The sequence below is a fragment of the Diaporthe batatas genome (assembly GCF_019321695.1).
Source record: "Diaporthe batatas strain CRI 302-4 chromosome Unknown Contig00007, whole genome shotgun sequence".
Classification (NCBI taxonomy): Eukaryota; Fungi; Ascomycota; class Sordariomycetes; order Diaporthales; family Diaporthaceae; genus Diaporthe; species Diaporthe batatas.
Genome location: NW_025408554.1, coordinates 1,635,233 through 1,662,277, shown reverse-complemented (window position 1 = coordinate 1,662,277; position 27,045 = coordinate 1,635,233). Strand labels below are relative to the sequence as shown.

The window sequence follows — 27,045 nt, the reverse complement described above, 5'->3', positions numbered from 1 at the left end:
CCTCTCTGACGATCGTGCCATCATCGTTCCTCAACTAAAGCGACGCGAGATTGTTCGAGAAGGGTATACTGCGTGTGGCATCGTGTCAATGCGGATGAAGCGAGTAGTCTGTCCCGTGCCGTGGCTGCTCTCGTGTGCCACCATGCAGTGGATAAGTCAAGCTGATGCTTAATCAGCGATCACCGAACCGTCTCTTCTGCCCAGGCTTCTCAACCCGCTGAGACTCTAGCTCGACACCCGGTGGCAGGTCACGGTCTCCCCTGAGCGCGAACCACAGCATGCGCTCTGGATCCTCCCCTACCGTTGGCGTTGAGGTGTTCACCTGCTGCCCGGCACCGGCACTGCCAGGCTGCGCAGAAGAGGTCCCGCCGCCCGGGAGAGCAGAGGTGGCATCCGTCATGGCCTGGTCGCCCTCTGTGTCCTCCTCGTCCTCGTCCTCGTCCTCGTCCTCATACTCGTCCTCCAGATTCTGCCTCAGGCCGGTCCGCACGTTCTCGATGCCTATGGCGCGCTCCTCCGCCGTGTAGGCATCCTGATAGTCATCTCTGACAAACTCGGCGAGTCGCGTCTTGCACCACGCGCGGGAGTCGAACCAGACGTCGCCTATGCCGTGGGGCTCCGGGTCGCCCTCTTCGCTGTCGTCTGAGTTGTCCTCGTCCTCATCGTCGTCGTCGTCGTTGCTACCATAGCCCTGCATCTCCAGCCTGGCGCGCTTGTTGCGCTCCTTCATCTGCTGTGCGTCCTCGGTGGAGTTGAAACTTGTCTTGGGGTCAACACCCGCGGCGAGCGCTGCCTCGCGGGCCGCCTCCACGAGTGTCTCGACGTCGGGCTCGAGCTTCTTGCGCAGGAGCTGCATGATGACACCCTCCTGCGTGCGGCCGGGGTAGTTGGTGGAAGGGTATACGACGACTCGTTGGAAGGTGGAGGAATGCTGCTGGATGATCTCGAGGAGGTGGGTCATGTTTTGTTTTAGGATCCGCGCCGAGTTCTGAAGATTCTGACTGATAGCAGGAGGTCTATCAGTATGTTGTTGCGCGACGTGGGAGAGGAGGCGCAGAAAACCCGAATACTCACGGGTTGGGTAGCGGGTTGCTTCGGTAGATGTCGGCCTTGAAGCGCTCAAGGCCATTGCACAGTTGGACCAGACGGAGACGGGTCATTTCCAGAGCTCGCACTTCATCTGGGCTCAAATTAAGAGATCCCTTCTGCGATTGACCATCGGCTTGATCTGACGAGGCCACAGCTCCCGCCAAAGCCCCTGCCAGGGCGCTCATGGAAGCCATCGTCGCAAGTCCAGCCAGCCGGCAAGGCGGGCAGTATCCAGTGTCTCGAGGGTATAGATTGGTTGTACTCGGTCAGAACTGGGTCAGGTGAGGATCTGGAGTTCGTGCTGCAGTGTGCGTCGCTGGTAAGTCTGGTGGTTGTCTCGCGATCAGCAATTGGACTGTGCCTAAAAGCTGCCGAAGCTGTTGGACGTCAGGCTCCGCTGCGAATGGGGCTTCGTGCCCACCAGGCCCACGAGCAGATGTCGGTACTCCGTACCTGGGTAACTGCCTAGGCGGCAGGGCGGCTGGGCGAGCTACCCCACACTTTTTGGAGATGCTGCTGATGCTCTACCCCGCAGTCCGCTAGCGGCCATGATGTCTGACTAACGCTTTCCATGGCCCAGGCGTGGCAGAGAACAATCCAGACTCGCTTTGGAAGCATCCAGCACGCAATTCGGGCTAGTGATGGCATCATGATCCGCCTCGAAACGGACTCGTGCTGCTACTGTTGGCCACTGTAACGCCGGGCGTCCGCCCAAAACGGAAGCCGGAATTGAGTTCAGACGGTTCGGGCCAATGCAGCCCTACCGACAGACAGAGACGGGATCTGCAGGCACGCCCGCTCGCGTCAGTGTCCAGGTACATGATGCCATACTGCTGCCGCCTCCTCTTGGCAATGGTGAACATAAGGCTCACAAGCACGCGATCACTTATTAGCTTCCTGTCACAGTGGCAGAATGGCAATGCCAGCGTGGCCAGAACCTGGGGGTATGCTTCAATTGAAGATTTGAGTTCGACTACCTAACATACAGGGACCTGAACGAGGCCCTCTTTCCCGTGTCATCCGGATTCCGTTCGCTGACTCCTTGACTCCTGTCACCAATTGACTCCTGCATAATGGCAAGAGTCTGTGGCGAGAACACGATAATAATGAGGAAACGCAGCCATGCAACAAACTCCGTCACAATGAGACCTTAAAGATCAGCAAGCTATAAAGTTCGTATCGTCGTAGAAGCGTCCACTTGGGCCCATCAAACACGTGAAAAGGAACTGGTGGACAACTTCGAGCATTCGAGCAATGTATGTGCAGAGAGGTCCGCAGGCCTATTCGCCCAGAGCACCAGCTTGGTGAGACAGCAACTTCTTGGTTGGAACCCCGTTGGGATCGACAGGAGGGTAGCGTGCCATTCTCTCCAAATCATCGAGGTCCATGTGAGAGCGGATGTACCTGGTGGGAATGTCAGCCGTGCCGTCTTCCATGAATGCGAGAATCTCAGAATCTCAAGGAATGCTTACTTATCCCGCCCGTCATCAATGGGGTTGTGATCCCAACTCGTGAAGTGGCCGATCCTGAGCGCCTTCCAGACAAACTTCCTCTGCCTCTGGCTCAGGAGGACCTCGTTGGTGATCTTCTCGAAGTCCCACTTTGCCTTGGCCTCTGCGCTGAACGCCTCGAACACCTCCTTGACCTTGAGGTCCTCGGCGCTCAGGTTGGATCCCTTCTTGGAGAGGCTCTTGACTAGGTCATGCACCTCGTACGGGTCGTCCTTCAGGTTGAACAGCTGCTCGCCGTCCGCCGGGCAGATGATGTACTTCCAAGGGCCGCGGCGGATCATCATGAGCGGCGAGACGGTGCCTTCGCCGGTGTACTCTGCGAAAACGGTATCGTGACCCTCCTGGCCGAGCAGATGTGGCATCATGGAAATGCCATCCATGGGGAAACCTGGCTCCGGCTTGGTACCAACAAGGTCGCACATGGTAGGGAGGATGTCCAGAGTGGAGACGTTCTGAGAGACACGGTGGGGAGCGAACCACTTGGGGTACGACACCAGCATGGGGACCCGCACAGAGCCCTCGAAGTAGCTCATCTTGTACCTGTTTTTGTTTGATCAGCTTATGTCTTGGCCTCTTTTATGGGCCGCAAGGTGGAACTTACCACAGGCCACGCTCGCCAAGCATATCTCCATGATCACCAGAGAAGACGATGATGGTGTCATCAGCCAGATCGCAGTCCTCAAGCGTCTGCAGAAGCTTGCCAATACAGTCATCAACATAGCTGCAAGAGCCGTAGTATGCCCTCTTGGCCTTCTTGATCTGCTCATCCGTGAAGTTCTCATCCCAGAGGTCGCAGACCCTCAGCAACCTCTGGCTGTGGGGGTCCAGCTCCTCCTTGGGTATCCTGACCTTTGGCAGGTCGATGTCGACTCCCTCATACCGTTCCCAGTACTTCTTCTCAATGGTGTAGGGGTCATGTGGGTGGGTGAGAGAAACCTACACAATTAAGCAGCGCTGTCAGCAAAACGTTGGGCATAGTGGTTCCAAAATCTACGGTTATGTCATGGCTGCTCAAAGTCTGGCCATCCATATACTGATATTTTTCCGTCTTCCTTTATCAAACGTACCGTCAAGCAGAAAGGTCGATCATCGGATTTCCGGACCTGGTCGTAGAGGAACTGGGTGGACTTGTACATGACCTCCTCGTCATAGTCAAGCTGGTTGCTGCGGACGCAGACTCCAGCCTGCTTGATGGAGCTGGCGTTGTGGTACCACTCGAGCCTGGTCTCAGGGTTGTCCCAGTCCACGGCCCAGCCGAAGTCGCCCGGGTAGATGTCGCTGGTGAGGCGGGTCTCATAGCCGTGCAGCTGGTCGCCGACGAAGTGCATCTTGCCGGCCAGCACGGTGTGGTAGCCCCGCAGCCGGAGGTAGTGGGCATATGTGAGGACATCGCTGCCGATCTGAGCTGCGTTGTCATAGGCCCCGATCCTCATGGGAAGCTGGCCCGAGATCATGCTCATACGCGAGGGCGCGCAGAGTGGGGAGGGGCAGTAGGCCGAGTCGAACTGGACGGATCTTGCCGCGAGGCTGTCAAGATGGGGCGTCTTGATCTGGGAGTCCGGGTTGTACATCTTCAGCTGGGGCGCCGACATCTGGTCGGCCATGATGTACAGGATGTTGGGCCGCTTCGTGCCATTGCCCAAGCTGGGGTTAGTACCATTGCCCTGGCCATTGAAGGGAGTCTGTTCCTTCGTCAGGTTTGGTGACGAAGGGAGAGAGTTTAAGTCGGGTGCCATTGTATCTGTGTGTAGGTATAGACAGCTCTGCAAACCCAGAGAGTAAACTAGACCCAGATATCTCGGAACAGAAAAAGGACAAGCAACACGCAATGCAGCAGAAAAGAAAATGTGGTGGTGGTGGTGATGGTGGTGGTGTGAAGCCGGCGCGGGGTGGGTGCGTGAAACTTGATATCAGAAGAATGGACCAAGCCTAGATCAGATAAAAGCGGTAGAAGAGTAGCCCAAGACGACCCGTCCGTCACGCCTTATTATGAATCCTTTCCAAGTCGCCTCCGTGTCTCCCGAGCAATGACCAGAGGATGACCGAGGCCGGGTTGAGGAAGGAGCCCAATAGTTGCGTGTGTGCGTGCGTCTCAGCCCGGCGATGGCAACGGCTGACCGTATGCGTAATGAAACGCTCCGACTGTACGGTATAGCCTCCTTCTTCCCAATGGGTACGGAGAGATACAGAGATACAGGTGGGGATTTGGTGCAGGGTGAAGTGACGAGGGAGTTCTCCTTCTCAAACAAGAAACGCCGTGTGTAGTATTTCCAGACTGTTTGCAGCGCAAAATGATGATCCACGGCTTTGATCACGCAATTCTCCTGGACAATGTGGTCAACGCGTTTGAACGGGGCCTGACTCAACCTTTTATAGATCAGGCCAAGCCAGGACGGCTAGCTTGGGGCGGGACCGGGTTGTTGATGCGGTGAGACAGGACAGGGTGGTGAGAAGCCGTGATTGGTTTGATTGTAATTCATTTAAGGCCTTGGATTCTACTCCGTGCACGTCTTGTTGTACGCAGTCGTCAGCAATCTGGGGCGGAACGAGAGAGAGTAAGGTGGACAGGACAAGGGAGGGAGGAAAAGGGCACATGAGCAGAAAGACAGACACGGGCAGACCCACCTCCTCAGCCTTCCCAGAAAGACCAAAAAAAAAAGAGCCAGTCTCCTTGCCCGCCCTGCCGCCTCGTCGTCCCACGCCTTCTCTTCTCCGCCTTGTTGGGGTAGTCTAGGGTCTAGGGGTCCAGGCTCATGAACCGACTGGGGGGAATCTGACTGCTTGGAATTGGGGTAATGATAGGAGTAGACCCTTTCCGTGCCAAGATATGCCCTGTGCATTGGACAACAAATCTACTCCGACCGCCTTGGTTTCTTCTATCTGTCGTGTCACCATCAGAGCACCTATCCGATGCAGGACGAAATCATGTGAGGTCTCCCAGACCAATTGACCCAGAGGTTGCATGTCATCTCAGAAGAGTTTCCCTGAACCAGCATCCCAGGCAGGATCGCAGGGACCATGAGAGGCCAGCCTGTAGACGATCGTCCTGCACCGACGATATGGTGTAAGCCTTGGAATAAGGGAAACACACACAGCATTACGTGGACGGCCGCAGGTCGGGAGAAATGGGTCACGTATCCATGGCATCGCCGTTGGCTCTTCAAGCCAATGCTCCTTGGCCCAATTGGCGGGGGCGGTGAGTGACGAGCAAGGGGACGCCATGAAAGCCCTCGTCGCCTGGTTGACCTCACCTCCCTCTGCTCCGTTTCCAGCGGTCCACCGTCCGCAACACCATTCATCCGTTGGTGCCACTCGGCACGCCGCAGATCAAGGCAGGCAAGATAACAAGCGCACGTGAGAGGAAACCAAGACCCGCAGGTGTTTCCCCAAAGCTCACCGACGGCGATGAGCCAACAGAAAGGAGGGGGGTCTGGATGAGATGACTTGACATGCACATGCGAGGCTTGTCGGACGGACAGACCCGGTACACGTGTGTGTAGATCCAAGCCTCGCCAGGCCTTCTCAGCGACCCCCGGTCTTGGTGGACCAGGCAGGGGTTGGAAGAGCCGCCTTGGCCCAGATTATGCAGCACATATCCGACTGACAAAGACCGCCCACGAGGGCCGGCATCACCTTGACTGCTTGATAGCTTGACCAGGGCTGTGGCCAGGTCCCTCCTCCACTGATCACACCGATCGTTATCTCCCTGACTTGAGTTGTCTGCCCGTTGATGATCATCTGTAGGGGAAGAATTAATCGGGGGCGGATGGGCAACACCGAAAGGATCACCAGTCTCGCAGCGAATCACTCGTCCACCGGGGACCGAAGCCGGCGGACCAAGCCTCGCATGCAGAGCGTCGTAGCAAACGTCTGCCGCCGGTCTAGAACAACTCATTCAACACGCACACAAAGACACAGCTCATCACAATCTCAGGCCTATAGTTTTGCGCAAACACCACATTGCCAGCACCAAAACCTTCGCCTGCGGTCGATGCGCTACTGCGCCCCCGAACCGCGTCTTGCATCCCCCTCTCCTCCCTCCACGTGCCCGTCTCTGGCCAAGGAGCATTCTCATCAGGCTCGACGGCTCGGCCGGATAGCATCGAGTCTGGTGATTTGTTTGCATGAGTGAACAGCTCATCCCTCCCCTCTATATCGGGCATCTTGAAGCGGCTATCCCGCCGACAGCCGCGCTCTAGCCTACCAGCAGGGCGAGACGTGCGCATTTGTTATCGTGCCCAGGCGAATCGAAAGCATCCGCCCAATCTCGATCTTCGCGCGGGAGCGTCGTGCCCTTGCGCAGGTTTGCACAGTCTGCAGCAATCCGCGAACCACCCCTGGCTTAGTGCTCCTCCTCCTCCTCCTGCACCGGGGCTGGCCGAGTCAGTTCGGGCGCCGTGGGCCTGACCACCCGTCGGAGTGGAATACCCGAAGGCCAGCATTGTGGATGACGGGCTGACGGCTATCGCGGGCTTCCCCAAAGCGGACATGAGCTAGGAATCAAGGTCTGACATTTGTGTAGATCTAACTACCGTAGGTCTTGGCTGACAAGCCATTAGATTGTGCCCTCCTGCACCCTCCCCCATCCACCTCCATGTTGAATCACCACAAAATGTCTGATCTCGTGAAGACGCCTCAACGCCCCTGACTTGGCCTTCTCGCGTGCTTCTTAACCCCGCCTGCGCGTCGTGGGCGCTTTCTTCGGAGTAGTAGTGGCAGTGGAGGAGCCTGTCGCGGAATTGGCAGACGAAGACGCCGCGATGGGCTGCGGGACCTTCTCCTTCCGCTTCCCCAGAGCCTTGGCCGACGGCTGGTTCCAGTAGTACAGCATCTGGAGAGCGAGTACGAGGTTCAGTGCGAAGCCCGCAATGAAGCTGTACAGGATCAGCTTGTCGTCCACCTCCTGCAGTGTTGTGAAGACGCGTGCGAGCGAGCCGAGCAGGTAGTTAAAGACCTGTTCAAAGATAAGATCAGCCTTCTGTGTTTCCAGACAATTCTATCGCCGGACGTGCCGGCCTCAAGACTCACCGTGAAAGCGCTGAGCTGGCCCGTGCCACCCTCCTGCCAGATGGCGACAATCTGAGGCAGCTTGCTCACGACGCCCAGAGTACCCGCGCCGGCCTGGAGGAGGCCCATGGTCTTGGCGTCGAGCAAGCCCTCTGTGAAGAGAGCGCCGAAGGCCCCGGCCAGCACGGCGACGAAGAGGGCTGCGAGGCCGGCCCTCCCGCTGTAGTTGAGGACCAGCACGGTGATGACGATGTTCTGGCCGAGGATGAGGGCGGTCTCGCCGTAGGTGGAGAAGGGGAAGCCGTTGCGGACGTTGTAGGCCAGCGAGATGAGGTAGCTGGAGGTCTCGAGCAGGTAGGAGAGGAAGCTGACGCCCGAGGCGGAGCGCGACCGCGCCAGGTTGATGATCTGCGGCACCTTGACCACCGACGACGCGGCCACGATGCCCACGCCCAGCGCCTTGGACACGGCGAGCTTCAGGCACGCCTCGTCAGCAACGTCGATGTCCAGCACGAGCGAGGAGTAGCACTTGTCGCCGATCAGCGACACGCCCAGGTCCCGGATCGGCGCCGGGAGGTTGTGCGTGATGGGCTGCAGCAAGGGCTGCAGCGTGTCGCGGAGGGATTCCATCTTCGCTGTTGGGAGATATCCCGCTCAGGGGTGCTGGTTCGTGCAGCGACAGGTCGGGGCCAGCAGGCTGCTACGTCCCTCTTGCTTGGGCGGCGGATGTTGGGGCGGCCGGGTCGACGGGCGGTTGATGGTGTGATGGTCCTCGGGAGACAAGTGTCAAAACTTCCCGCCCGCAGTGCCCGAGAGCTGTACGGAGTACTCAGCTACTGTGGGGCCGAGCTGACACAAGGGGCTGGTATGATTGGGTGGCACCCTAGCTAGGTACCCCGGGGACCCTGATGTCAGACAGCTTCCAGACGCATTGGTTTTCACCCAAATTTGATCACTCATGGTTTCTCTTGTACATTTTCTCCCGCTTTCCTGATGCCTGTCACTAGTTGACCACAGCACCAACCTTTTCCAGTACCTGCCGGTACATCGGATCCTTGCAGGGCTGCTCTGGGAGTAGCTCCAGCTATGGGGTATCCGTGACTCGGTGCAGAGCCAAAGTTCTGCAGCAAACAATTCAAAGCAGAAGTCCTCATATTCCAGCCAATTGCATCCACCAAAGACTCAAAATCCAAGGGCGCGGACTGCTAAACGCAACGCCGTTTATAGCCCACTCCAAATTTCGACGGCGCCATCGTGTCCCGACTCGCCGAATGTCAAATGTTGGGCCTCCCACAGCTCCCCCCCCCGGTTGGTTTTCGTCGACGCGCCTCAGTACTTGACCTGGCGAGCCCTACGTCTTCTTGGGCCGACCGCGGCGGCCAGGACGCCCCGGACGCCCAGGAGCTGCCTTTGCTGCAGTTTTCTTGACAGGTGCCTTCGCAGCAGCTTTGCGTGGAGCTGGTTTTGCTGGTGCGGGTTTCTTGGCAGCAGTCGTTCCTTTCTTTGCCGCCTTCTCCGCCTTCTCTTCCTTCTTCTTGGCTGTCTCAAACTCCTTCACCAGCTCCTTCGCGTGCGTCAAATTGGTCTTGGGCTCCCAGGTGTTGGCCTCGTCACCGTAGCCTTTCCATTTGACGAGGAATAGGACCTGCTTCGTATCATGGTCCATGCCGGAGTCCAAAATGTCCTCAATCTCGTACTCCTCGGCCGCAGGCCCATCCTGCTCGACCTTGGGCTTTCGGCCAGGTCTGCCGCGACCAGATTTGGGTGCCTGGGTAGCCCGAAGACTGTCAGTAACGAGCATCTTCCCCAGCACAGTGCGAAAGCTAGGAATAAGTGGCTGTAGACGTACCTCCTTCTTGACGGTCCCAGGGGCAGCGCGCGGTCGCTTCTTACTCGCCTCCTTGATACCCTCCATCGCGGCCGCGGCAGTAGCGCGGCCGTGACTGGGCCGCTTGGCGACGGGCTCCTCTGCGCCTTCCTCAACCTTGCGCTTACGGCCACCAGCCGCCTTCGTCTTGGCAGAGTTTGGAGTCTTGGCCGGGATGGACACGCGCGACGCGCCCTTGGGGGGGCGGCCGGCCTTCTTTGCGCTGGCTGCCTTCTTGGATTTGGCTGGGGTCGGCACGTCCACGGCCGCCTCGGCGGCGTGTCCGTTCTCTAGGTCCTCGTCGGCGCCGTCTTCGTTGTCGTCGTCGGAATCATGGCTGTTGCCGTTCATTTCGTCCTCGATGCTTACGACGGTCTGCGCAAGCTCTTCCTTCATAATGTCGGGGAGAATAGGGCCCGAGTCGAGAGGTTCCTCGTCGTCGTCAAAGTTGGCAAAGTTGTCGAACAGGTCTGTGCCAATGTTGGTCATCGGCGGCTCGTTCATCATCTCCTCCCTGCGAAGCTACACATCAGCTGAGACTGGCCATGCGACCCCGCGCGCGCAACAGGGGCTGGGAAGAGCTGGAGGCGCCGTGATAGGACAGCGGGACGTGGCAGCAGGCATGACTTGGTCGCGGGTAGTCTTACATGTCTTCGACGAAAGGAGGCATCGTGTCCTGTTGCGAGGGCCTCGAGGGTCCGCCGCTATTGAAGATTGTTCGGCCGATGAGTGACGCGAACTTGCGCGGGCTCAGATAGTCTGCCGTCTTGGACAGCGCGTCTGGGTTGAGGACCCCAAGACGCTGCTCCACTAAAGCGCAAAACTGTACGATGTTTAGAGATGGTGTGCCGAAAGGCGCGACTGGAGAGATGAGTCTGAGGCGGCGCACGAGGGCAGTAAGGCAGGCGATGAGTAGGTCGCGTCGTGATGGGAAAGCAGCAGCTCGCCGGAGTGCGCACGCGCAAAAGCTGCAATTTCAGACTTACAGAAAAATCAACGAGAGGCTCGTTGGACTGGAGATGGAGTGGCGCGAAATCATTTGTCCCTCAAGTTGATTCGAGACTCAATTGATGGGCGAGATGGCGAGATTGATAAAAGAAGGTGGTGCCAGGTTCGCGGTAGGAGAGGTAGGTAGGCAGTAAACACTGTGCCAGAGCGAGTGCGCTGCAACGAGAGTGTTGGTGCAGTTGAGCGCACGCTAACTGTTATTAGACTCAGCACCCAAGAGGTGAATTCGGTTAACACTTAAAGAGGGCTCACCTTGATCCCAACAACCAAGCCGTGGTCGAAAAGATTTGTCCGTGTTTATTGTGCAATATTTGGATTCACACGACACGATTTAAATACTTTTGAAGTCGGGTAGCTTCACGATGGGTGTTCGAAAGCGCAAGACAATCTGGGGGCATCATAGTGACATGCGGCCCGACCGTTGTGCTTCCAGCAGGTACGTCGCCCATTCGTAGGTACGGGGTACATAGGCGTGGGGGGCGGGGGAAGATGGGGCTCTGTCTTTGCACTTTACTGTGCATAACCGTTACGAAGGGAAATGAGACAATCAGCTAAGGAAAAGTGCAGATGACAGTCCTATCCATCTGGGACTCAACTCATTCCACTGGAACAGCTGCGGACTATGGGCATTTATGGCCCTTCGTAACGTGCTATTGTAAGACGAGCTTTGCTCCAGTGTGTATCCATTGCGCGGGCACATCACAATGTACATAGCGGGCCCCTAGGCAATCCTTAGTAGCCGACTTTATCGTGTAAGACAGCCTCCGACGATAATATCCAGCATGATAATCTCCTCTACGATAGCCTCCTGTACGATGACCTCCGGGCCTCCTGCAGGACAGCCTCCCATAAGACGGCAGACAAGATGTCAGCAAGCCATAGGGGCTCTGATATACCGTTTCACCATGCAGCTCTTTGGAAGATACGGTGGCGTCACAGTAATAACGCATCTGAAGTGCTCTTATGCCGGTCTATGGTACTGTTTCTATACGACTACCATATGACCTCACCCGAAAACAATATGACAGGGCCTCATCCACGTCGCTGTACCAGGGCCACATATGTCGTTGACACAAGTCTCTCAGCAGCCGCAACGAGTTTCAGCCAGGCCCTCTGGCGCCCCGTATCAAGACAGTGTCATTACGGCGACCGAACGGTTTAGTCCAATTCCTCAACCCTCTCGTCATCCTTGATATCCTGAAACCGACCCTCGCGAAAAGCCTGCTCCACGGGATTCTGCACATCTACAATGCCGGTCTTCTTGAGCCTGTCCAAGTTATTAGCGTCAACAAATACACAATCAACTTTGGCCACAGGCTTTGTCAGCTTACCTCTCGAACAGCACGAACAGCCTTTCGGCCTCCCTCTCCTTCTCCTCGTCAGTCATCTCTGGGAGATCGGGGCCACTTTCCTGATCCAGGAACTGCCCCGTGATGGGGTTCACTGGTCTCCCACTAGGCCCCGCGCCGTCTGCCCCAACTGCATTCTGCGGCACAGGGATGTTGTTCTGGAACAAGAAGCCAGACGCAAAGCCATAGCCCACGTTTTCGACGAACTTGGTGGCGTCCTTGTCGGACAGCTCGAACATGAAATGCGAGATGACGTCTCGGAACTGTGGTGCCAGCGGGTTGGTCGAATTGCGCAGTAACCTTGCCGGCAGCGACTCTCCGCGCCCAAGGACTGTTTCTCGGTCGTCTTTGGCTGGGAGCAATTTGTTTCGGATTATCATCTGCACGTCGTCTGGTGCACTCTCGTGTATGCTGCGCAGAACGCTAACCAGTGGGGTGACAATCTGCTCGAGATCAGCGTCTTTGTATGATCGCATGGAGAGGTCGAGCAGATGTGTTAGTCTCTCCACAGCCAATGCCCGCTGGTCGCCCTGTGGGTATAAAGCTGCCTGGGCTTCGCTGCTTTCCAGTTTTAGATTAACCAGAGCATTCACAAGAGCGCTGAAGGGGCCATCCAGTGGTCGTGAGGGTCCAATGTCTCGTTTCGTAAGTAGGGTCAGGATGTGAGGCACAGCCGGCGTGAAGGACTCGACCCTTGCTTTGCAAAAATGCGAAACGTTGAACATCAACTTCAGCGTGTCCCCCAGTGCCATATCTTGCATCGGGTCTGCTTGTGCCTTTCCAGGATTCGAGGCCAGTTTTGCATGGTTCGCCAGCTTCGCAATAATAGTAGTCGCGAGCCCATACTCATCAATCAACTTGGCCAGGTCGACGTTGGTGCCATAGGTGGTGAGGAAGATCACCCTCGAGCAGAGAAACTCATCGTCCCAGGTGTCCCGCTTGAGCTGTGTGCATGCTTTGGCCTCACAACCTAGGTCGACGAAGACCTGCCTTGCCTCAGGCTTGATCAGCATTGCGTTGGCCAAACATCTCAGGGCATTGTGTGAGGTCGTAATGGTAGACGTGTCAAATGCATGCCGTGTGAGCGTCGTTATACCCTCCTTGGTGAAAATGGGATCTGCGTTCCTTGGGTCTCTGCCGTGAACTTTGACTTCCTCCAGGGCGGCATCTCGTTCTAGATACTGTCAGGGGCCATGCTTTTTCATGAAGAGAGAATGTATGGGATAACTCACGCTCAGTCGTAAGGTCCCGCTTCTCTAGGTCGGTTGTGAGCTTTTCCACTAACTTCTTAACCGCCTCAAGCTTGGCTATGTGGTGTGTTAGCAGATGGAAAGTGTGCGCCCAGGCCGTGTCACCGACGATCCGGGAACTTGCCTGCACCTGTGAGACCCCCCGTCCATGGCTGCCCTGCGGAGGACGCCATAGTACCCAGGCTGTCCGAGGCCTCTACGATCTGATTCCGTAACAAGCCAGCGCTGATGTCTTCGTCTTCTATGGTATTGCAGCAGGGAGAAGACCGGCTACCTCGGGAGTCGCAGCTTGGGTGCCGCGCCGGCGTGTCAGGTGAAGATCAAGTCTGCACGCGCGAGCCTGTGATGTTGGCCTCTTGTCGTAGTCGTGGTCTCGTAATGTCGTGGAGTAAAAATCGAAAGGAAGGAGTCCCTCGTGCCGAATGATTCAGTTGAAGATTAAAGGACGAGTTCTTGGAAGGGCAGGGGCGTCCAGATATCAAGGTTGTCGGCGCCGAGACCCTCTTTTCGCAAAGAGGACGGAACAGAGCCAACTGACAGAGCGATTCATCAGCAGGCACATGGGCCAGAATGCAAGGACGGGATGGCGACAAGGTAGGGAGCCCAATCAAGGAACAGGTGCCGGGAGCATGAGCCAACCGGGATGGTGGTGGAAGTGGTGACTGAGCTGAGATCGCAGCCCAGGCCTGCCCGCCGTAGACGCAAAGAAATGAAGATGATACCCGGAGCTTGGTGGATGAGATCACCTGCGTAGTCCTGCCCGGGCCAAGCCCAGAGGCTGAGCCTGTCAGTGGGCCGGGCCAGAGGGTTACAGGCGTCCTGCACGTCTGATGTTCGATGCCCACCTGTGGGGAGCCTCCCAAATGTAACGCAGGGAACGCAGGGAGCGGCAGCTGCCAGGCCCCCCCTGCACCGAACCCCACCTAAATTCAGGGTGATTTGCCCAGGGAGTCCAACGGGTTCAACTGCACGCCTGCAGGCTGCAACAGATCCCGTTACGACGCAGGCTTGCAGGGCTAACAAATAACAAGCTCGCAGCTTTCTTGCTCCCGCAGGGGCCTCGGAGATCTGGGGAAATTGCAGATTGCTTCATTGGAGTTTCTGTGGACCGTGGGCGTCGTCATCGCGTTCTGCTCGCCACACTTCCAATGAAGGTTGTATCCTAATTGTGTCCGTAATGCGGTGGTACGTACTATCGATAGGTAGGTCCCTCGTCCTGATGCCGACCTTGCAAGGTCGGTGATGGTATTCATTATACAGCTTTTTTGGTATTTAATACTCTGTTGTAGGGCATTCAAGCCGCAAATATGCCATCGGTATCTGAGGTAAACCGGGCACGGAATGACTCCTCACCCCAGCTGCTAAACGCCTTGTATAGATCAAACCCCCTTTTCAACGCCTTACAATGCCATAATCATCAAGTGGAGATGTTCGAGTCGGACCGCTGCTTACTCAACATCGAGCTCAGTGTGCGATTCTGACGACCGCTCGTTGACGTCCCGGAAGATCTTCTTGCCCATCTCGAAGCTGCTGATCATGATCGCACATGCGGGCGCCACCTTGGCTACGCGCGGCAGCCATCCTCTGAACAGGCCGGATGGCCCCTCCGTCCGTACAATGTGCTGCAGCAGGCGAACCATTGTCTGCTCCTCGGGCGCAGCGCCTGCCTTCACAGCTTCGCCAGCCACGCTTCTCCCGCTCTCGTGGTACACCTGGGTGCGCGTCTTGCCGACGTCGAAAGGCATGGTGGCGATGCAGGCAAGCGCTCCTGACATGGATCCCGCGACAAAGCTGTCCACAAAGGTTTCGCGGTGGTTCTCGTTGCTCTGCGATAGCCGTCGCGCCCTGGTGCCGCCAACCGTAGTCCGTCCCTTGTTGCGCTCCCTGGCGTCTGTGAGCTTCCCCCGGATCGTCTCGTAGCCCCACCAGTACATCCCAGAGAACGGCACGTCCCTCCATAGCGTAAGGCTGAGTCCCCTCCACAATGAGCGATAACCGTGCGTCTTCAGCTGTGCCCGCATACTGTTGAGGGTGTCTTTGACGTGGCCGGTAGCCGTCTCTCCGTGAGAAGCCTGGAGCCTCGTTCGAAATAGCTCCATCGGGCCGATGGCCGTGGCTGCGACGACGCGTGCGAGGATACCAGCCACGAGAGGCGCGTAGTTTGGATTTAATCTGGCAACAGGGCTGTTCTTGTCATATCTTAACCATTCGTATCCCGGGAAGTATATCATGTTGGCGGGGATGGCCATGAGTAACGTGGGTGACAGGCCTCTCCACAATGTGAAGAATCCCTCGTTCCTGGCGATCTTGCGCATGCCATCGAGCGTAGATGTGAATGTCTTCTTTTGGGTCTCCTGTACGGCACAGTCTACCCTTGCGGGCCCGTCGACGTGCGGGCCGACGACACAAACTTCAGCATTGTTGTTCATGAAGAAGACCTCCCTGCAGCAAGAGGTGACGCCGAGGTTCGGAGGCCTGAACATCTCGGCGGACTTGAGGGCGAAGTGATGAGGCTCGGCTGTTAGTTTCGGGGCGTGCTGCTGTTGGCTCAGGCTCTGGGACTGCCAGCGCACTCGGACGACGTCGAGGGGTGTCACTGCCTGCAATTAGCCTTGTGTCCGCCGCGACCAAGTGATGCAAGACTCGGCTCATACTCGTCAGTCCAGTCAACAGACTCCCCGTGGTCGCAGACAACATCTTCTGGAAGGGCGTGATGTCGGGGATCGTGCCGCTGCCGCTGCCGCTGCCGCTGCCGCTGCCGCCGTCCACGCTGTCTTGCCTAGGAAGCAGCGCGTTTCGCGGGCCTAGCTCGTTTGTGTGATCGAACCGGTCGTGGTTCTGCCCGGGCGGGCTGCTCTGCAGAACGGTGGCCATATCGGGAGCACCGCAGCGCACAGGCGCGCAGCGACGAGGACAGCCGGCTCAGTTATGTCGGTCCAGTCACGCACGATGCGTGAATCTGGGAGAGGCAAGGGCCTTGAAAGGCACCGAAAGTGTGTGTCGCGCTGCACTGGTGGTACGTTGTGGAGAGGAGCAGCAGTCAATAGTTGTGCTGGGAGGCATGGGAGGGGTGTTGTGTCGGGTTTTGCGATATGCTTTTTTTCCCTGAAATGCCCGCCCTCCAGTAGAGTCAGAATAGCTTCCGGCGATTCCCTCTCGGTTTGCAAGGGTCCCAATTGCATTTCGATGATGTCAGTGGCCAATGGCAGCTGATTGGGTGGGGCCGGACGCAGATGGGCTTCGCAAGCTCTCGGCGATATCGGTGCCTCTGAAGCCATTGTCCAGCCGGCACAGGCTAGCAGCCCTAAGATCGTATTTCATAGTATCATCGGCTGCCCGTCTCTGCTAGGTACCCGTCAGCCTGGATTTGACTCGAATGCACGAGATCTCCACGGCAAACCGCCACCTGTGCCGTTACTTACCGCAGCTGGAGCACAACAGATCCCGAAATGCCGTGGGGTGCACTACAGAAGAAGCACTGCTATTCGCTAACCCCTTCAATAATAAACTTTACCAGCTCATAACCTGCTATACCCCGACTTCCTGCGCAGTAGCCAGCTTCCAGATAACCCTTCTATTCTATAGGGCATCTTCCTGCACATCCCAGCCCATGTTGCTATCTTGAGCGGGGCCTTTATTACACAACACCCGCCGCTACCATGGCACCTTGCGATGAATTGCGGGATGGACTGCAAAGTGATCACTTTCAACAAGATACTCAGGTACTTAAGAACTTAGGTCCCTGGATAAGCTCTTTGATCCCTGCAGCTTGCACGTCCCGCATGCCTCGGCCTGGGGACGGCCTGGGGACGGCAGGTGGGCAGGTGGAGTAACCGTCTGCATGATCCCGTCCCCTTTGAGGTCCGTCAGAGATAAGATAAGGCGTCATGACGGCCGTCGGAACGACCTCATCGATTGATACTTACTTGCCCGGTGACTCCCTGCCGCTTACCCACACGTCTGCCTATACCTCAGCCGAATCCACCACCTCCACGTGTATTTGTAGAGCTCGAGTAGGAAGGTTTATCAGCAATCCCATAACTCCGGATATCACCCCAAGGCCACCTTCAACCACAAGCCAAAACCTAAAAGGCCCGCTTGATGTATTCATAAGCAGGTCAGCCTAGACCCGCGCAAAGCCGGCCAGCGATGGACTCTCAGGACGCCAACCCAGAGCTTGAATCGTTTCGTGAGAAGTGGCGTGCCGAGGTTCGGGCGAGGAACAAAGTGTCATCCGGCTCACAAGAACATGCCTCATCGAGCACAAACACTGCCAACAGCTCGCAACCCGCCGCATCTATCCCGCCTCGGCCAGCCCACCTCAGCGCCAGCAGGCCAAAGGTTCTCGAAACCGACGATGACCATGTGCAGGTCAGGGTTTTTGGTGACATAGAGCCACACCCGGCGGCGCGACAAGCTGAGCGAAACGTTGCAGACCCCGTGACCGCTCTTGACCACTACGAGCATGCTGTCGAAAAGGAAGGCCAGGGGTCACTGGGTGACAGCCTGCGGTTGTATCGGAAGGCTTTCAGGGTACGTGCCGTAGTATTCTGACCTTGACTTATCTCCTTGCTAATGGTGGCATGGCCCAGATGGATCATAAGGTCGATCAGAAATACAAGAACAAGCACCATGCTGCAGCTTGGGCGAAACCAGCCCAGGCGAGTAAATCGGGCCCTCCTGTGGTCCGAGATGCGCCACAGCCTCCCGCGGAGGATAATTCATCTAAGGGTGGTCAGTCCTCTGCCGAGAGTAAGCCTCTAACAGCAGCGGAACTCGTCGCAAGCTTTGCCGGCTTGTCCATTGAGCCCGCTCAGCCGTATATCAAAGGCATGCCGCAGCCGCCCTGCCCTATCGCTGAACTTCCGGAAGAGATCCTCATCCACATTCTGCAAGAACTCGCGGTGGAAGATGTTGGTGATTATGTGCGGCTCTCACGGGTGTGCAAGCGATTCGCCTGGCTGGTCGCCACCGAGGACAGCATATGGAAGCGGATATGCCTTGGCCCGAAGTTCGGCTTCACGGGGATGCATTATGAATTTCGGACGAGTGTGAGCTGGCAATCTCTTGCCGAAGAGCACACCCTCCTGGAGGATCCAGCGGAGGCGGGCCGTCGCCGCGAGGAAGAGGCCCAGGCCACTACTGTTTCTCTACTCAAAACTACCTACCGCACATGGCAGCGCATGTTCCGACGACGGCCACGGGTACGCTTTAACGGGTGCTACATTTCGACCATCAACTACATCAGGGCGGGACAGCAGACCAATTCCCTAGCATGGAATTCCCCCGTACATATAGTCACGTACTATCGGTACCTGAGGCTCTTCAGGGACGGCACGGCCATCACGCTGTGCACGGTCGAGGAGCCATCAAATGTGGTGCACCACATGACCAAGGAGGCCCTGGCACTGCACAAGAAGGGCGCGATGGCCCACCTGCCGAGCAGCACAATGCAGCACGCCCTGAGGGCAAGGTGGAGGCTAAGCTCGGCGGTAGACTTTGTTGACGAAGACAAGGACGTGAGCCTGGCAGACACGGAGGGCAACTTGTTCATCGAGTCCGACGGCGGGGGCAACTACCTGTACAGGATGGAGCTGGCGCTCCGCACGGCGGGCAAGACCGGGAGCAACAACAAGCTCGCTTGGCGTGGGTTTTACAGCTACAACAAGAGTGCGGAGGAGTGGGACGAGTTCACGCTCAAGGATATCAAGCCCTTCTTTTTCAGCAGGGTGAAGAGCTACGGATTTTCAGAGGCACCGGATGATCGACTGGCATAGAGCACGGCAGACTAGAATGCCGGGGGCATACTACAGTAAGTACACCTAACTAGAACCAAGACCTAAGAGCGGGAAGAATATACTAGCCCAAAGAGGCACAACGCTCCACTGAGATAAATTTGGTATACTACGACGTAGGAACATTTGACGAGGCGCAACGATGGACGAGATCTGGTTCGGCCAGTCCCGGGAAATGGGGCACGGGTACGGCATGGGTGCCTCGTTCATCCGACGTCTGGCAGCTCCGCTAGGCAGGTCAAGCATGAAGTCGTGGTTTCAGATTAATGCCACCTACTCAGCGCCCGGTCAGAGCGGGAGGGGAGGGAGCCACCTCGCCTGACCCACGAAAGGGAGCAGCAAACCGACATTCGCGGACGGTCTGCAAAGCATATTGTGTATGCCATGGGGTTTGGCGGCAGCTTGTGGCAACGGGCCGATAATTTATTTTTCTCAGCCTCGGATCGTGTGCAACGCCTCGCCAATCTTGGGGAGGGGGGGTACTCCGTAGGTGGCCTCGGGCGCTGGGACTAGGCCCAAGGAAGGAGGCATGGTCGAGTATGCGACACTAAGGCTGCGGTCCGTCGAGCTCTCCCTAGCAATAGTGTGCATCTCTGCTGCGGTACCGGGCCATTGGTGCGGGTCAGCTGGGACCGTGCTCGTTTATGCTTTTAGGTTTTTGTTTTGCTCCTCGTACCCGGGTGTTATGGAGAGAGTTCCCAACGCCCAACTACTTGCGAATCGGATGCGCGCGGGGCCGCCCAACTAAGCAGTGTTATAGCGTGGAATGGTGTCGGGGGACAATTTTATTCTCTTTTTTTTGGGGGGGGGGGGGTTGGGCTTTCGGGCAGAGCATGATGATATGCAGCAGAAACGACCAGAAACATTGGTGAGAGACAGTCTCATCATGCATGCGACTTGGGCGCAATTGTCAATGGTGGTTGATGGATACAGATAGATGGATATAGATAGATAGGTAGATACGCACGCTGATTAGATTGGTTAGCGACCAGGCCGGACAAGGACTGCACCAACCAAAGTGGTGCCCTGGCCCCCAAGACGAGTGAGTGTCCACCGGAAGCAGGTTCACGGTGGGTGGGCAGTATGCAGTTGGGTGGGCGGGACTGCAAGGCACTTTGACGACGCTGACCTGCAAGGCGCAAGCCACAGCACACGCGAGATGAGCTTAAATCGTGGCAGTCGTGGCGCTCCTCATCATCGTGGCACGCATGGTCGACAACATGCTGTGGATCTGAAGTGATGACGATTTGTGCTGGAAGTTACTGCGGCCCATATAGGACGGTCTCTCTGGAGGAAAGAGGTAGGAGGGAATCCCATAGGGGCTTGATTCACAGGCTGGAATTCCAACAAGAAGGCGGCGAACATGAGGCCAACAGACAGAACTTGTACCGACTGTTGGGCAGTAATTACTAAGTTTGAACAATCTAACCATGCCAGGGACGAATGCGGGGCCACGCAATTGGCCTGGCAGTTGGCTAGGTGGCTGCAAACCAGTGGCTCTTATTTCGCAGATTATTAGGCGCTGCCAGCGCATTTCCCACGCCATGGTGGCCAGGTGAGAGGCCAATGGGGTTCTGAGTCCCGTCCACGGTACCGTTGGCGATATGCCTGGTGTTTTCGGGCCTCAGGGCCTCAGGGCCTCTGGTTGGCACCGTCGTGGTGGGCTGGATGTGGATGTGCTGGCGTTAAAAAGGTTAAGAGGCTGCAGCTGCAGGTGGCAACAGGGGTGGTGTGATGAGATAGGAGCCGAGGCCCAAACGGGGAAAGGCCAGTAACATTCCGGGACGCCGTGGTGGGACTAAGGAGGAGCTCTGGATCTCTTCTGAACCGATGCAGACTTGTTGAAGAAACGGGTTCCTGTCAGTGCCCTCGACGCAAATTAAAATTAGAGCACAAAAGGGTGGCCCATGCATCTGTGCCAGCTGTGCCCAGGCTGGTTAGTGTGGCTATTTCCTGTAGACAGTGCCTAGGCATGTAGTGTAGATCGGGCAAATGTTCCGTGGTGCGGGTAGCACGGAGTAGTAGGACGACATTGAAGGTTTGGGAGGGTTGAAACGCGCAGAGGAACGAACCGGGCCTGTCGTTGTCGGTGCCGATCATGCATGAGCCCATGGTTATTAGACGCTGCCTGTCTGACTGCCTGACTGCCAGGCTCTGTGTAGAGAGGGTGGACTATGGATCCCTGTGGCACGAGCCATGGGCGCGTGAAGCTGTGTGTCGGGGAGCATCATAGCTTCTGCGTTATTGATGCGGGCAGTCCTGACTCTCGGGCCAGCGCGCATAAACACCATCAAAGGCGAGGAGCAGGGCCACGGAGCTGCGGGCGGGGCTGGGCCAGCCATTTTGCAGGGCAATGACGGGCTCAATCCTCCACGTTTGAGATTGAGATGTTGCATCCAGCGGCCCTGCCTGCCTGCCTGCCTGCCTCTCTCTCTCATCTGCCCAAGTCGAGGTGCCTCGCTTGCCTCCGTCTCAGACTCTCAGTCCCCCACCCACCGCCCAGACAAGCAGACAAGACAGAACAAGACCACATACCCACAGGGCCTGCATTGCATCTGCACAAGGACATCCACTCACTGCCCAACGCGACCAGGCCCAGACAAGAACGGGTGGTCTTGGGGCCAGCCCGTCTGCCGAGCTGTGCACCGCGCACCCCTCACACACGCCGGCCGCCCTGTAATTTCGAAGGGCCATACTTGCACCACCACTTTGTCACTTGCCCGCCATTGTACCTGCTTGACGGGACTGTGGTTCCTGTGAGTGCACCCCTCCCTTCCCCAATCTGGCCAGACTGCCGTCGGGTGCGCACAGAGGAGACGGTATCTGGCTATCTGCGCGACTCGGCGCCCTTTTGTCTGTATCAGGTTCGTCGAGCTCGCGGTGGGGGGCAAGGAGACGGACGACTTGACCTGTCTCGACTCTGCCTTTGCCTGTCTAGATTATTTTGCCCGTCTCGATTTGACCTGGCATGGCCGACTGACAGATGAGAGGGACAGGGCCCGTCCCAATTAATTTCAACTGCAACCTGTCCGTCCATCCATGAGCGCGAACAGATCCGATCCCGTGTCGACTGGTCCATCTATTCCCACTTCCAGCCCGTACCCCTGAAGTCTACTTGTCCCAATTCGACCCAATCTTTTTTCCCTTCCTCTCACTCTCTCACTCTCTCACATCTCTCAGTTCAGTTCCTTCTGTTCATTCCATTCGTTATCGTTTTCCCCTGCAGGCTGTTCTTGAGCCCGCATTGGCCTTTTTTTCTTTCTTCCTGCTCTATGTTCGTGGCATTCCCTGACGCCTGCCACGTTCATCCCAATCTTTACTTCTTCGATACCCCCACACACCACGCCGCGATAGCCTCCCCTCCCCTTCACCCACCGTCGCCAAGTCGTGGCCAGCCGCACCCATTGCTCGACTCCACGCCCTGTGTCGCCTTGCGATCCGTAATCCAGCACCAGACTCAAACGAGATTACTCCAGCTACTGCAACTTTCAGTCGAATTGACCAGGTCGACGATCCGTCCACTTTAATTTTCCCGAGCACTGCTACCGATCGCACCTAGCCTCGATCGACCGAGACGCGTCCCGCCACCCTATCGAGAGATCGTCCCCTTTCACGTTCCCCCCTCCCCACCCCCCTCGCTGCCAACTCGTCGAATGTCTCATTGCCACGAGCCTCACAGAAAGACTTCCTTTTCCTGAGGCACGATGGGCATGTTTACTCGACGAAAGGGCAAGGACGGCAAGTCCAAGAAGAAGGGCGCAAATGACGACGCCGACCAGCAGCCTGCAAAGCCAAGATGGACCGATGCATGGGCCCGTACCTCGGTCGAGCCGGAGGAGGTCCATGAGCTAGTCAAACGGTGCACAGAGGAGATAAAGTCAAGAGGTATGAAGTCAAGCCGGTCTCTGGACAAGCGAAGCATCCTGCATGCGCCCTGCAGCCCCAGGCCCCATTCCTTCTGCGCTGTGTCGGTGCTTGCTCCAGACTCTTGTCCAACTAGCTCGGGCGCAATAAAACTAACCCCCTTCACTGTGCAGCTCTCGATCAGCCTTTCCTGTTACTGCCCTTCCGGCCGACGTCAGATCCCAGCGCAGTGCGGACTTTCATACGCCATTTCTTCGACAACTATGCACTTCGCGGCGAGACCTTGGCGCAGGAGCTGCGCATGGCTGAGCCAATGGTACGTTACGTTGTCTGTCCGAGCCTGGCTGATTTGGTTTTAACCATTGCGACAGGTGATCGCTGGCGCCATCAAATGGTGCTGGAGTCGCTTGCAAGGTGGCGTGGTCGGCTGGGATGCCTACGAGCTGTTCAAAGTGGGTGAACAAGGTATGCGGCGCGGTGCAGCTCCAGGGGCCGACGGGAACAAGACTGACTGGAGACCGTGCAGACTCCAATATGGCTCGGGACTCTTTCAAGACATTCATTCCGTTGAGCGTCGAGAATGGCGCCCGGTCGAGCATCATCTTCAACTTCTTCGACTTGCTCGCCGCAGTCGCTGCACATGGCAAGATGAACGGTTTTGGTGGCCGTAAGCTGTCCCGAATGGCAGCTTGGTGGGCTTTTGACCATAGAGACACCGGCAACGGTTTTGACGGTGGATATAAGGAGTGGCTGAAGTGAGCTCGTACATCCCTTTGATACTCTGCCCCACGGACTGACCGTCAACAGGGCCGCCGACGCCACGAGCCACCTCTTCTTCGCCTACCTCAGGACGCTCGCCCCGCAACAACAGACCCCAGGTGCAATTTCTATGCTGCCCATGTCACTTTCGAAGCTTCTCCAGGAGACCGAGTACCCGCCGAAGAGACCAGTGCTGATGCAGTCATCCACCTACAAAGTTGTGATGATCGTGGAAACCGTCTCACCCACTCCCTTTGCCCTCTTACGACGCGGAAATCATTTCCAGTACCGAGAGTCGTCTTTGCAGCAATTCTCCGAGTACGAGGATCCTGTGGCAGCCCTGACGGAAGAATGTCGACGAGTCTTGCGAGCCGTCGCAGCCGCCAACCAGACTCAATCCGTATCCAGCTCGAAACACTCCACGGGCCTGCGCGACGCCTCTTGGTCGAGGTTTGAGGACATAGGTTTCACGAGCACACTTGATGAAGAGGACGATTTTGAGAACCCACCGATAAGTCCAGGCCCGCAGCGACAAGGTCTGAGAAATGCCCCGGCTTCTGGTCCTGGTTTCGGTGGTAGACCTACCACCCCATCTTGGGCTGATTTCCTCTCATCTGGTTTCGTTGACGACAGCGGCCACGGTCCCAACAATGTCCTCCTACCGCCTGACAAAGTGCTTCCACCGATCGATACGAATGTGCGCCAACGCTCTGCCCAGTCGCACAGGCCAAGACTAGAATCCGGGCGTGAGGTCGAAGCTGGTGAGCTTGCCAGCATCAACAGGGTCGACCTCGATGATGCGTTCTGGTGGGTGTGGATGATCAGCTTAGCGCCCGAAGAGACACCCGAGAGAAAGTCTGCCTTTGGACGCTGTGCGGTCATCGAGACAGTCATTCGAAGTGGGCGGTGGCTGGTGTTCGAGGAAGTCATCAAGGGCGCCGCCCCCGAACCCCAGGAGGGCGCCTACGTTGCCGAGAAGAAGAGCTTCTTCAGCTGGACAAGGCGCAACAAGGACAAGGACAAGGATAAGAGTGGTGTCTCCCGGCGGAAGTCTACCGCCGGCAAGAACGTCCTCGAGAAAGGCGATGGCCACTTAAAGCCTAGCTCCACAACGGGTGCAATCAGCAAGTCGAGCCTCGGCCCAGACCAGCAGGCCAAGATCCAAGCCGCAGCGCAACAACTCCAGGCAAAGCAGGAGCGTGAAAGAAGGGAAGCAGGGCTGGCCCAAGGCATTCGCCGCGGCCGAACTGACGCTGAGCTCATGGCGGAGAAGACTCAGAGTGTGATGACGCTGCAGCCGATGATCATGAAAGAGGCCTCGCCGGCCATGAAGTGGGCAAACAAATACGACAAGGACTCTATCCGAGACGCTTATTTGGCGAACACGAGCGCTGGGCGTGGGATTGGGCAGAGCACGATGCAGACAAATGGACATCTAGGATCAAACGGTTATGGCGCGATAGCAGAAGAGCCTTCGTACCCCTCTTCGCTTCTCCCGCCGCCTTCACCTTCGGCTCAGTCTCAGGATCACCGGCAGGGGGCCCTGAGCCCTGCTCCGCCTATGAAAGAAAACGGCCGCGACTCCCCGTTGCCTCCCATCCCTAAGGAGGAGCCCAACAGTGTGGACCTGGCACGGGAAGACATGATTTCACCCGAGCCTGCCGAGACGTCTAGCCCCAAGGCACACAAGAAGTTGCACAAGGGCGAGAAGAAAGGCGGATTTCGGAAACTGTTCGGACGTAACAAGCGGGTCTCACAGCTACCAGAGAATGCGGCCGTGGATATGAGCCAGTTCCTCGCCCAGGAGCAGGGCAGACACACGCCAGAGCCCACGGCGCATGAACAGCCCGAGACGCCCAAACATGAGACTCCAAGGACGCAACCTGCTGAGACGCCAGCCACGCAGGCAACCCAGACAACCCAGCCTACCCCGCCTCCCCAAGCTCGTGACGAGCCGGTCTCGCCGGTGAACCACGAGCCAGCTTACGAGCCGTCGATCCACGACGATGTGTCCCGGGTCGACACAGCAGACGCGGAGGAAGCCCGGGACGAATTCGCGCGCTTCGATCAAGGACCTCTGCAAGACCAGCCGGCATTTGTCCCGTCCGATGAGGCAGATGAAGAAGACGACGCGGCCCCTCCACCAATTCAGCGCCACAGGTCACCGGCACCCCCAGAGCCATCATCTCAGCCCCAGGCCAAGCCTAAGCCCAAGTTCGAGCCTCAACAAGAGGGTCCTGCGCCTGCCATTGAGCGATGGGCACAGATACGCAAGAACGCCGCTGAGCGTGCTGCGCAACAGAACCAGCGCCGTAGTGACGACCAGCACCGTCCAGGTGTCCCCAAGACAGAGCCAGAATCAGACACCAGTGGTGAGGAGAGTAAGTGAATGACCGTCTCAGAACCGCAAACAGACAACTAACAAAATCAAATAGCCATCGAGTCACGTGTAGCCCGGATCAAGGCGCGCGTCGCCGAGCTGACCGGCAACATGGAGGGTGTCCAGGGCCCCGGCTCGCGACCTCCAGTCCCGCGTTAGGAACCCGCGACTGATCACGACAAGGCCGACACACATGACTGGACGGGAAGCCTGTGACGGGCATACCAAGACGACATCATCTGCCTGAACAGCTCACCTACCACGTCGGTCTGCAGATATATCACCCTTTCTTTCGTCGCCAATATCGCCGCCGATGCGGGCTGGGCTTCCTTCAAACCTACACATTCCCAAACTCTGCCCTCGAATCTTTCGAGACATTCCCCTAGCCTTTATTCCTCCCATGTTTCCGACGTTTTCTTTTTTCAAATATCAAAATGATACCACTAGAAAAGCTCCTTTTTGTGTGTTTTCGTTTCTTTCATGATTCACCGCGATGCACAAAGCAAGCCTGTCCTTTTCTCCACATCTGAGCTTTTAGCCAAAACTAATACCCCGATACACCTCTCTCGCGCTCTTCGAAATTTCCATTCTTATCAGTGGGGAAAGAGCCAGTCGACGTGTGCGCAATGGGGACAACCGGTGGTGATTTAGCCGGAAGGATTCGTGCGTAGTGTTCCCGGGCTGGTTCTCCCTTTGCCTGGAGGAGTGGGTCTGAGCCCCCGGGGAAACCAGCAAGGGCTCGCGCTTGCAATGGAGCGGTCTTTTCAGAACGATGCCTCGAGAAACATCGTCCGGGTGCGGTTTCTCGGTGAGATAGCTCCCTGGTCCGGGTAGCCTTTTTGGAAACCCGGTGGTTCCGGTCGGTGTTGAAAATTTGCTACGTACCTATCTACCGTCCTGCCGACCCGATACTCTAGGAAAGAATAATGCCCAGGCAAACAGTTTTTCTACACCTTGCTTACTGATTTGTCTTTTGCGTGTTCTTTGTCAGCGCTGCAGGCGTGAACATATCAGACGGCTCAACATGAGCAAGTAAAACCAAGTCGTAATGTTGCATGCTGCGAATACCGCCCGCGACGAGAGCTGGCAGCTTCAATGTTGTCTGCCATGCAGAAGAAGTGCACAATGCTGTTGCCACCATGTCGTGACCAACGGACCTGCCAAGT

At 57.1% G+C, this 27,045-nt stretch overlaps 8 protein-coding genes across 8 annotated transcripts; 2 read left to right on the top strand and 6 right to left on the bottom strand.

Moving 5' to 3' along the window:
• Window positions 1–172: 172 nt before the first annotated feature.
• KVR01_006623 (uncharacterized protein) lies at window positions 173–1,283 on the bottom strand (the record flags this gene model as incomplete). Its single annotated transcript, XM_044785011.1, has 2 exons — window positions 173–1,001; window positions 1,075–1,283. 2 exons carry the CDS (start codon window positions 1,281–1,283, stop codon window positions 173–175), a joined length of 1,038 nt encoding a protein of 345 aa, XP_044644054.1.
• Window positions 1,284–2,029: 746 nt separating this feature from the next.
• KVR01_006833 (uncharacterized protein) lies at window positions 2,030–5,209 on the bottom strand. Its single transcript, XM_044787951.1, has 4 exons — window positions 3,668–5,209; window positions 3,202–3,536; window positions 2,562–3,140; window positions 2,030–2,493 (listed from the first exon to the last, which is right to left on the bottom strand). The coding sequence occupies exons 1-4, from the start codon at window positions 4,334–4,336 to the stop codon at window positions 2,370–2,372; spliced, it is 1,707 nt and encodes a 568-aa protein (XP_044644264.1). The 5' UTR covers window positions 4,337–5,209; the 3' UTR covers window positions 2,030–2,369.
• Window positions 5,210–7,269: 2,060 nt separating this feature from the next.
• KVR01_006866 (uncharacterized protein) lies at window positions 7,270–8,237 on the bottom strand (the record flags this gene model as incomplete). The annotated part of the gene is made up of 2 exons (XM_044783466.1): window positions 7,270–7,554; window positions 7,629–8,237. The coding sequence occupies 2 exons, from the start codon at window positions 8,235–8,237 to the stop codon at window positions 7,270–7,272; spliced, it is 894 nt and encodes a 297-aa protein (XP_044644297.1).
• Window positions 8,238–8,958: 721 nt separating this feature from the next.
• KVR01_006630 (uncharacterized protein) lies at window positions 8,959–10,144 on the bottom strand (the record flags this gene model as incomplete). Its single annotated transcript, XM_044793056.1, has 3 exons — window positions 8,959–9,375; window positions 9,457–9,988; window positions 10,122–10,144. The coding sequence occupies 3 exons, from the start codon at window positions 10,142–10,144 to the stop codon at window positions 8,959–8,961; spliced, it is 972 nt and encodes a 323-aa protein (XP_044644061.1).
• A 1,271-nt stretch (window positions 10,145–11,415) lies between these two features.
• KVR01_006514 (uncharacterized protein) lies at window positions 11,416–13,856 on the bottom strand. The gene is made up of 4 exons (XM_044795031.1): window positions 13,206–13,856; window positions 13,064–13,138; window positions 11,814–13,005; window positions 11,416–11,749 (listed from the first exon to the last, which is right to left on the bottom strand). Exons 1-4 carry the CDS (start codon window positions 13,252–13,254, stop codon window positions 11,641–11,643), a joined length of 1,425 nt encoding a protein of 474 aa, XP_044643945.1. The 5' UTR covers window positions 13,255–13,856; the 3' UTR covers window positions 11,416–11,640.
• Window positions 13,857–14,203: 347 nt separating this feature from the next.
• KVR01_006558 (uncharacterized protein) lies at window positions 14,204–16,329 on the bottom strand. Its single transcript, XM_044783039.1, has 2 exons — window positions 15,736–16,329; window positions 14,204–15,677 (listed from the first exon to the last, which is right to left on the bottom strand). The coding sequence occupies exons 1-2, from the start codon at window positions 15,953–15,955 to the stop codon at window positions 14,530–14,532; spliced, it is 1,368 nt and encodes a 455-aa protein (XP_044643989.1). The 5' UTR covers window positions 15,956–16,329; the 3' UTR covers window positions 14,204–14,529.
• A 505-nt stretch (window positions 16,330–16,834) lies between these two features.
• Window positions 16,835–19,275, top strand: KVR01_006740 (SCF ubiquitin ligase complex subunit HRT3). The gene is made up of 2 exons (XM_044791265.1): window positions 16,835–17,614; window positions 17,674–19,275. The coding sequence occupies exons 1-2, from the start codon at window positions 17,231–17,233 to the stop codon at window positions 18,856–18,858; spliced, it is 1,569 nt and encodes a 522-aa protein (XP_044644171.1). The 5' UTR covers window positions 16,835–17,230; the 3' UTR covers window positions 18,859–19,275.
• A 2,057-nt stretch (window positions 19,276–21,332) lies between these two features.
• KVR01_007032 (uncharacterized protein) lies at window positions 21,333–26,831 on the top strand. Its single transcript, XM_044793599.1, has 7 exons — window positions 21,333–21,632; window positions 21,873–22,761; window positions 22,914–23,056; window positions 23,112–23,205; window positions 23,267–23,495; window positions 23,548–25,880; window positions 25,935–26,831. The coding sequence occupies exons 2-7, from the start codon at window positions 22,581–22,583 to the stop codon at window positions 26,036–26,038; spliced, it is 3,084 nt and encodes a 1,027-aa protein (XP_044644463.1). The 5' UTR covers window positions 21,333–21,632; window positions 21,873–22,580; the 3' UTR covers window positions 26,039–26,831.
• The last annotated feature ends 214 nt before the right edge of the window (window positions 26,832–27,045 follow it).

What these genes read in the sequence shown, in the direction of transcription:
- KVR01_007032 (XM_044793599.1), top strand. Translation starts at nt 22,581, where the DNA reads ATGGGCATGTTTACTCGACGAAAGGGCAAGGACGGCAAGTCCAAGAAG. An exon ending in AGAGGAGATAAAGTCAAGAG is followed by an intron (nt 22,762 to 22,913) that starts GTATGAAGTCAA and finishes TTCACTGTGCAG; the next exon opens with CTCTCGATCAGCCTTTCCTG. An exon ending in AGACACCAGTGGTGAGGAGA is followed by an intron (nt 25,881 to 25,934) that starts GTAAGTGAATGA and finishes AAAATCAAATAG; the next exon opens with CCATCGAGTCACGTGTAGCC.
- KVR01_006740 (XM_044791265.1), top strand. Translation starts at nt 17,231, where the DNA reads ATGGACTCTCAGGACGCCAACCCAGAGCTTGAATCGTTTCGTGAGAAG. An exon ending in TGTATCGGAAGGCTTTCAGG is followed by an intron (nt 17,615 to 17,673) that starts GTACGTGCCGTA and finishes GGCATGGCCCAG; the next exon opens with ATGGATCATAAGGTCGATCA.
- KVR01_006514 (XM_044795031.1), bottom strand. Translation starts at nt 13,254, where the DNA reads ATGGCGTCCTCCGCAGGGCAGCCATGGACGGGGGGTCTCACAGGTGCA. An exon ending in GCGGGACCTTACGACTGAGC is followed by an intron (nt 13,006 to 13,063) that starts GTGAGTTATCCC and finishes GACAGTATCTAG; the next exon opens with AACGAGATGCCGCCCTGGAG. An exon ending in CTGTTCGTGCTGTTCGAGAG is followed by an intron (nt 11,750 to 11,813) that starts GTAAGCTGACAA and finishes TAACTTGGACAG; the next exon opens with GCTCAAGAAGACCGGCATTG.
- KVR01_006558 (XM_044783039.1), bottom strand. Translation starts at nt 15,955, where the DNA reads ATGGCCACCGTTCTGCAGAGCAGCCCGCCCGGGCAGAACCACGACCGG. An exon ending in TCTGTTGACTGGACTGACGA is followed by an intron (nt 15,678 to 15,735) that starts GTATGAGCCGAG and finishes AATTGCAGGCAG; the next exon opens with TGACACCCCTCGACGTCGTC.
- KVR01_006833 (XM_044787951.1), bottom strand. Translation starts at nt 4,336, where the DNA reads ATGGCACCCGACTTAAACTCTCTCCCTTCGTCACCAAACCTGACGAAG. An exon ending in CTTGGCGAGCGTGGCCTGTG is followed by an intron (nt 3,141 to 3,201) that starts GTAAGTTCCACC and finishes AAACAAAAACAG; the next exon opens with GTACAAGATGAGCTACTTCG. An exon ending in ATTGATGACGGGCGGGATAA is followed by an intron (nt 2,494 to 2,561) that starts GTAAGCATTCCT and finishes CATTCCCACCAG; the next exon opens with GTACATCCGCTCTCACATGG.